The sequence below is a fragment of the Austrofundulus limnaeus genome, unplaced genomic scaffold, assembly GCF_001266775.1.
Source record: "Austrofundulus limnaeus strain Quisiro unplaced genomic scaffold, Austrofundulus_limnaeus-1.0 Scaffold450, whole genome shotgun sequence".
Lineage (NCBI taxonomy): Eukaryota > Metazoa > Chordata > Actinopteri > Cyprinodontiformes > Rivulidae > Austrofundulus > Austrofundulus limnaeus.
Genome location: NW_013952852.1, coordinates 298,673 through 307,226, shown reverse-complemented (window position 1 = coordinate 307,226; position 8,554 = coordinate 298,673). Strand labels below are relative to the sequence as shown.

Here is an 8,554-nt window from a genome sequence, read left to right as displayed (position 1 = left end):
TACGAACCCTTCGTACGAACAAAAGTAAGAGAAATTTAGGATAAGAATACGAACATGTTCTTGCATGAGGCCCAATGTATCCATGGAGTTTTGAGCCTTAAGAAGCCACACGTCCCCAGCAGTCGTAAAAAGTCCAATAATCGTCTCCACTTTGTGAAGCCATATATCTTTCCAGTGCATGTTGCTGTTTAATAAAACCCAGGTTTGTTTGGAGCAGATTAACTAAACAGAAAATATTCTCCTCGTGTTTCCACAAACAACTACCAGCAGCTTCAGTCTCGTTMATTTTAATTTGTTTCTTTTTGATCCTGATTTAAAGAATCTGTTTCATTCCATCACGAGGACAGAACTTATTCGGCTCTTAAAAACATCTGTTTCCAAATAAGGTCGGGCTGATTTTTTTTATTTCCACTGACTATCATCCACTAAAACCATTTCYTGTCCTCTCAGGAACGGAGAACGTGATCAACGCGTGCGTGGAGTGTGGCGTCCAGAGGCTCGTCTACACCAGCAGCATGGAGGTGATCGGCCCGAACGTCAACGGAGATCACTTTAAGAGGTGAAGCTTCAAAAAATAAAAATAAAGATGCTTACGTGTGTGTTATTAAAGAGAACCAACTGATTGTCCAGATGTTTCCCCTCAGAGCCCACATGGAGCTGATTGGCTTTTATTGTAGGAAAGAGTTTTTCTGTGGAGCATAATAAAACCATGAGGGCTGCGCAGGAGAGAGATGGTGTCCTGGTTGCTTCGCAACGAGGTTTAAAACTCCATTCAGGAGAACAAACTGTAAAAATAAAGACCAGTTCTAGATGAGAGATGCTATGATTAAAAAAAAAAACTTTAWGGCTCCAGCTGGGATTAAAAGTCCAGGAGCTGAATCCAGACTTTGTCCTTTGGTTGCCACAAAACATTTTATCGTTTTTCCAGCCTTGATGTGCAAAACCTCCAACCTCTTTAATGTTACTGTTGACAAAACAACAAAGGTGACACTTGTGGAAAATTACAGTCGTTCCTCCTTCAGAAGCTCACAGACTCAGAYGTTTAAAGGGACGAGTGTCTCCAAGTGTCTGCAGAGCTTCAGGAAAAACAAACCGCAGAAATCCAAACACATTCCAGATTAAAGAAGTGATGACAGCTCCACATCATGATGATGGAATATATGTTTAGTCTCATAGAGAGAGGAATGTTGTAACTCAGATTATAAAAATATAATCTGAGTTACAACATTCCTCTCATAGAGAGAGGAATGTTGTAACTCAGATTATATTTTTATAAAGAACTGCAGCTTTAATCTGATTGTTTTGAAAACTAAAACCGTTTTATATCCGATAAATATAAAAAGTGTTTCTCTCTCTTACCTTTTTTTGGGCACAAAACAGACAAAAGATTCACTTATCCTCTGTTGTTGTTAAAATCACACCCCTGTGTGTTATGATTTTTATTTTTTAGTAATGAAGAAAGAGAAAATGAAACTTTTAAAAAGCTGTTGTCGGCTGTGTGTTTAATCGGGTGAACATGTTGTGATGTAACTCTGCTCAGACCACCGAGGGTCCAAAAACAATCTTAACAAACATTAAAAAACTCACTCATCTTCACTTTATCAATATAAATCTCTTTGTTGAGATTTTATTAATCAAATGGTAATTACAACTTTCTTTATCACACTTTAAAGCTGACTTAATCAACTTTAGAAATATTCATCAGAAGCTCAGCTCAGGACTGATTCAGATTGTCAGACCAGCTAAAACCACTAAAACACATTTATAAATGCATTTATTCTGCTCTGATACAATCAGACTTTAAAGCCTGTAGTTTTTAAATCAGTTCACTGAGTCGGCCTAATAAATCCCATCTGCACTTGTCAAGTTTACTGAGGATTAAATTTAAACAGCTGATGTAATTCAGTGAGATCATGTCTGCAACAAATTAGTGAATCAAAGAATGTTGACAAATCAAAGGTTCACACCTCTTTGTTTGAATCATTTAAAGAGGACAAAACTGTGTCATCTGTCTGCCAACAAAAACATCTGACTCACTTCCACATGTTGGATTCCACACGTTGGGTTCCACACGTTGGGTTCCACACGTTGGATTCCACACGTTGGGTTCCACACGTTGGGTTCCACACGTTGGGTTCCACACGTTGGGTTCCACATGTTGGATTCCACATGTTGGATTCCACACGTTGGGTCCAACTCGTTAGGTTCCACACGTTAGGTTCCACACGTTAGGTTCCACACGTTGGATTCCACACGTTGGGTCCCACATGTTGGATTCCACACATTAGGTTCCACATGTTGGATTCCACACATTAGGTTCCACATGTTGGATTCCACACGTTGGGTTCCACACGTTGGGTCCCACATGTTGGATTCCACACATTAGGTTCCACATGTTGGATTCCACACATTAGGTTCCACATGTTGGATTCCACACGTTGGGTTCCACACGTTGGGTTCCACACGTTGGGTTCCACACGTTGGGTTCCACATGTTAGGTCCAACATGTTTTACATGTTAGGTCCCACAGGTTAATTGTGTTTTTGTGAGTTTGCACAGACTTTCTGCACTCACATTTCAACAGTCTTGCTGTAAGAATGAGTCTGTTTGTGCTTGTTGTGCAGCTCTCTGTAAAAACCAGAGATCAAACCATTTACAAAGAGACATTTAGTGATTTTTCTTTGTAAACTATCAGGAACATTTCTCTACTCCAGCTTCTTGTTTTGATCAATTTCCATTAAAACAACATTCARTCAGTGAAGTAGAAGGTCAAATCTTTCTCTCCTGGATGAACATGCAGAGCCTTTATGGATCACAGTGCAGCTAAAACACTTCTGTAGATTTGATTCTTTAATTTTAAACAAATGGAAGAAGAGGCAAATAAAACCTGTTTTTTATATTTGATTTATTTTTCTCTACAGAGGCAATGAAGACACGCCGTACCTGGTGAAACACAACATGGCTTATCCTAAGAGCAAATCAAAGGCAGAGAAACTGGTCCTGGAAGCTAACGGCATMGAGGTTCGACAAAGTTTAAAATACTAATTTCATTAAGAAACTGCTGTCATATTTTGGAACAGTTTCTCTTTACTGGAAACATGTTTTAATCTTAACACAGCAGTACTGTAAAGAGTTTTTTTTAAATATTACTGCAAACAATAGGAATGTTTTATTGTTAAACTGGGTAAGAGTCATAAATTTCTTTGTGGCAGCCAAATGCTTGGTTGAGTTTCGACACTGGAAAAACTTCTTGGGTTTCTTGTGCAACTCCTCTGCAGAGAATCCTCTCCCCTGCTGCCTTTCTGTGGAGACGTTTCTAACGTTTGCAGTTCAATCCTTGTAGTTTTTATGATTTTATTGTTTTGCTGGCCCTCACTGGTTTGGTTTTGTGCAGGTGAAAGGTGGAAAATCTTTGCACACCTGCTCTCTGAGGCCGACTGGGATCTACGGCGAGGGCCACATGCTGATAAAGGATTTCTACAAACAGGCTGTAGCCAGAGGAGGGCTGGTTATCGGGGGTGTCCCGGATCACATCGAACACGGGAGGGTTTATGCAGGTACAACTACTCTCTTTTTTTTTTTTTTAGAGAAAGCAAAGGCACATAAAGAAAATGTAAAAGAACCTCGTTGAAATTAAAAACTTGTGGTTTGAGCAAAACTAAAAGCAGAAGTGCATTAGACGAGCAAAACACACTTCCTCTATATTTCTCAGAAGGTTTTTAAGATGTTTTCTCCTGATATAATTGGTAAAACCTGCCAATACAGCAGCTTTGTTGCTCTGCTGTTAATAACTAAAGATCTGCTCCTAAATGAGGTCATAGGATTGTAATGTTTTTTAGTTTATTAATCTTTATAAGTTTATGCATGTTTTATAAACATTTATGGGTTTTAATGACCCAAAATACACTTTTAGTTCAGGAATAGTTTAGTCTTTTTTACTATTAGCAGTGGTGGGCAGCACTAATCTAAAATTTAGTTCTGCTAGCCCTAAAGCACTAACTGAAATATTTAGGTCCCCTAATTCTAAAGCACTAATGCACTGAAAGTTTTAGCAAAAGCTAATTCTAAAAGCACTAAAATAACCCAGTCAACCCATGAATATTCTTCAACAGACAACGTGAGTCACATGTTGTCGTTCTGCTCTCTTAAGACTCATCATCGACATTCCACAGCTGTATCTGTGTTCATATATTGTCACCTGGTGGATCAGTGACACACACGTTAACAAAATGTGTGACAGCTTTCACCCTCAGCWGTTGACATTGTTGATCAATAACGTTTAAAGATAAAGTTAGTGCTCAGTTAATGCTTCTAAATTTAGCCTATAAATTTAGCAAGTGCTAATTCACTAATAAATTTTAAAATTRGCAAAAACCCCAACGCACTAATCGGGAAATTGGTTCCCCTATTAGKKCTTTAGTGCYACTGTGCCCACCACTGACTATTAGCAACAAAAAAATGAACACATTACCTTAGATTTCAGCAGAAATGCATCATGTGTGTGAGGTTTGAAACRGCTCTTCCTTCAGCCCGCTCTTTTCTCCCTGTGTTTGCGTCGTCAGGTAATGTTGCCTGGATGCACGTCCTCGCAGCCCGAGCCCTCAGGGACGAGCCTCAGAGGGTCGGAGGCGAAGCCTTCTTCTGCTAYGACGAGTCGCCGTACAAAAGCTACGAGGACTTCAACATGAGTCTGCTCTCCGCCTTCAGCTTCAGGAGGGTGTGCATGCCCGCCGCCGTCCTCTGGTTCCTGGCCGTGGTCAACGACCTGCTGCGCTGGGTGCTCAGTCCCGTCTACAACCACACGCCGCTGCTGAACCGCTACACCCTGGCTGTGGCCAGCACCACCTTCACCGTCCAGACCGACAAAGCTCAGAGATATTTCCAGTACCGACCCCTCTACAGCTGGGACCAGTGTTTAGCTCGCACGCAGAAATGGATCGGCACGTTTCCTTCAGAGAACCCCAAAGACTCCTAACGTCCCCCGAAGCAGTTCAACGCACCTGACGCTGTGATGCAGACGGGATCTGAGAACCGCTAAAAACTGGGTTTGATTTTTTTGAAGACAATCCGTCCAGTGGTTCAGGAGATATTTCGCTAACAGAGGGGGCAGACGCTCACAGTGAAGTGTTTCAGTCTCTATCACAGCAGCAGCTCTGTATCTATAAACTGGACAGAATCTAACTTTACATGGAGCTGATTTGCAGTTTTCCTGCTTTGAAGATTGAATATTTATCATAAAACCAATAAGCACTTTTTTATTTTCATATCTTCTTGAAACTATGTGATTTAGTCTAATTTAATATTTTTACATTAGTTCCCGGTATCGCGCTCAGAACCACAGGAACCTTTACAAACGTTTATTTAAATAAAAGGGAAATGTTGGCAAAAATGGATTTTTAAAAAAAAGATAATTTAAGCTTCGAGGGAGTCTGAGTGCTATCAGTCAGACCTGTTACCACCACAGTTATCATATATACAAATATGAATAATATATATATGAGTGTGTAACAGTCTGTATTTTAGTTATGACAGAAGTGAAATGTTATACAAAAATATTAGTATTTTACTATATTATTTATTTTGTCAGTATAATGTAATTGTTTTTTGTCGTTTTTAAATAAACATAGCTTAATTACTACTTGTGATTTTTTTTGTGATTGCTGATTCAACATTTTTCTTTAAATTTATTTATTTATTTTAGCTGTTCACACTTAAACCTTCGGCTCGTTTAGGTGATAGGAGCTGTGACTTGTTTGCGTTCAACATTTTTACTTGATGATTTTCCAATTATTACTACATTTTAATCTCTTAAATTCTTTAAACAATGTTATTTCTGAACCTAGCTTCAGTGTCCTGGTTTTATTTTCTCTATTTATGCTACCTTTAGCTTGTAGCAACCATTCTGTTTTAATGAGCCTTCAGTTTTAAACTACAAATTTTCTTTGGTTTTTGCCTTTTTTTTTTTAAAGTCCCCTTTTGCCACTTTTAGATTTTTGCTAGAATTTTACTACTTTTTTGCTTTTATCTGGAGTTTCRCTGTGTTTTGCTCAGTTTCAGCTTCTGCAAACTGTGCTGCACCTGGCAACCCAATCATAGCAATCTAGTTTTTGTTTTGAKTTTTTTGTTGGTTACTCACTTGACAGTTCTGTCATGGAAAAAAAGGCCCATTGTTTATGTTCTTTAGTTTATGTGGGCTGGCTAAAGAACCAGCTGGGTAACATTTAGGCTTCTGACTCACACAAATTGGAAAAAAAAAAAGGGATTTTCTAAACTGTTTGGGTGTTCCTCGATTTTGGGATTTTCCTTAGCAGCCGTAACCAAAACAAACCTGAGGAGGAACAAGGGTGGAAACAAATGACAAATTACCCCCTAAAAATACAGGAAAAGAATTTCAACATGAGAACGTCCCTTCCATGCATTCGTGTCATGTTCCTGCTTGAGTGTTTCAAAAATAAAAAGTCGTCCCTGCTTCATTTATATTTTGCTTCTAGGGCAACAATCTCTCTAAGTGGAGTTGAGTAATATTTCTCTTGGCTTTCTGAAAGTTTGTTCAGCGTTTTATTTATAACCTAATTGTTTTTCTTATTCTAAGTCCAGTACCTGACCATTTATAAAGAAATGTTTTGTTGGTTGTTAGCCTCTTAATTGTGACCTATGAGTCATTTAGGCAAATTAACTGTTTTAAATTGGATATTTAATTGGTCAATGTGAAATGTGCTTTACTAGTATAAACTTGTTTTGGATTAAATRAAGTCAGTCTTCATGGAGCTGGGTATATTTTTCATGAGGGAATCCCTCCATCTAGTGGTACAAAATAATATAACAACAAAGCAGTTGGAGCCCCTAGAGGTGGTGGATTTATATTAATAAATTAATACATTGTTTGGCCACCCTAAAGCTCATATGAACAATGATTATTTTAAAAATGTATTTAGAAAATGAGCAACTTGATAAAAAGGTGATTTAATGGTTCCGTTTTGAAGGGAGGCCCCTGTGCGCGTGCGTGCCTGACGATGTTGACGAGAGCGCGCACGTAGCTGTCAGTAGGAAATGCAGGCTGTTCGTGTTGGATGCTGTCCCGCCGCTGTTTGGATAAAATAACCACAAAAGGGTCGTTTCACTTCACAATGAAGAGCCTTACCTAGACCTGGCTTTGCTTTGGGTGAGAATGGCTGCAGCGAGTCGGCTTTCCTGACTGAGGCATCAGCTCGGCTAACAGAAACAACACTAACAGCGCCGATGCTAACAGCAGGCTAAAGCAAGCTAACTTCTTTAGCCCACAGACTGCAGGACGTTAGCTCATCTCACTGCTCGCCCGCCGGCTTCAGCGGCTCCGCTAACTCTCGTCGCGTGTTCCCCGTCAAAACGGAGGAGGTTGCGGAACTAAACCCAAAGCTGTGGCGGGGGGTGGGGGGACGCGTCTGCACGAAACCCCTGGCTCTCCAGGCGGACGGATCGCAGTGACACGCCGGCTGTCGGTGAGTTGGGCGGCGGAGATGAAGTTGTAGTTGACCGGGGCAGCGGGCAGGGAGAGGCCGTGGACGCAGCTCTGCCACAGGGCCTCGTCTGACAAAGAGGGTGTTAACTGTCAGCTATTAGCAAACCATTAGCCTCTAATCGGGAAGTTGAATTGTTTCGGCCTCCAGAGAGGATATAACAACAAACAGAATAGTTACTACTACAGAAGCTTATTCCTAGCAGTCTGGGACCTGGAGACCTGCTTTATCAGCTAAATCTGGGCTGTCCGGATGCTTTGTTGATGTTGCACCTGCACATCTGTGTCATTGCAAATGTTAAATTCATGTGGTTTGTTTTGTCTGCCACATATTTGGCAACATAGTTAGCTCACTGCTTATAAAGTTCAGCAAATAAATATGAATAAGCTRGCTGCTGCTGCTTTAATTTTGGATGTGAGCTTGTCAAAATCTATTATTTGATTTTCATTATTAGGCTGCTTGAAATACTCCAGCTGTTASTTTTACAGCCTTTTGTTGCTGCTGTCCAAATGTTTTTGACATGTCCTGAATTTTTTCAGAAATTGATACAGTTTCTATTATGTGTTTGTTAATAAAATGTGGATTTTTAGGTATGCAAATCTGTACATAACCCAACTTTTTTCTATTTTAGGGTTGTCCTATAACAGGGCTGTCCAAACATTTTGTCACATGGGCCAAAATCATAAAGTCAGAAGAACCTGAGGGCCGAAAATATTTATCCTTTACCTGCTCAACAATAAACTAAACATTGAATACTTTCATTAAACAAATAAAGTAGTCAGATTTATTGCTGGAAATGGATGCGTAAATTAATCTAGATCCATTAATTTGCAGGTTTCCCTTATTTAAGAAGTTTTGCAATTTTCTAGGTTTCAATCGGGGAAAAAATAACCCAATTTAGTCAAATCTGATCAATAAAATCAGGATTTAGGGCTCTCTTTTGTTGAAAATGCTTGCTGTATTCAGACTAATTCAATAGATTAATTTAAAGTGTAACTTACCCCCCCGGTGAAAAGATAACTCCGCCCCAAGGCGAAATTTGAAAAATGCATCAAAGT

The 8,554-nt window shown here is 39.6% G+C and overlaps 2 protein-coding genes across 2 annotated transcripts in view; both read left to right on the top strand.

The window, feature by feature from the left end:
• The window catches only part of hsd3b7 (hydroxy-delta-5-steroid dehydrogenase, 3 beta- and steroid delta-isomerase), a 14,045-nt gene extending 8,407 nt beyond the window's left edge, over nt 1-5,638 (top strand). The window contains exons 3-6 of the mRNA XM_014025002.1: nt 451-559; nt 2,922-3,021; nt 3,395-3,557; nt 4,563-5,638. Of these exons, the coding sequence (XP_013880456.1) occupies nt 451-559; nt 2,922-3,021; nt 3,395-3,557; nt 4,563-4,975 (785 nt within the window). The 3' untranslated portion in view covers nt 4,976-5,638. The remainder of the gene's footprint in view (nt 1-450; nt 560-2,921; nt 3,022-3,394; nt 3,558-4,562) is intronic.
• A 1,383-nt stretch (nt 5,639-7,021) lies between these two features.
• Nucleotides 7,022-8,554, top strand: part of tbc1d10b (TBC1 domain family, member 10b) — a gene marked incomplete at its 3' end in the record, with an annotated part of 13,541 nt that continues 12,008 nt past the window's right edge. The window contains 1 exon segment of the mRNA XM_014024982.1: nt 7,022-7,478.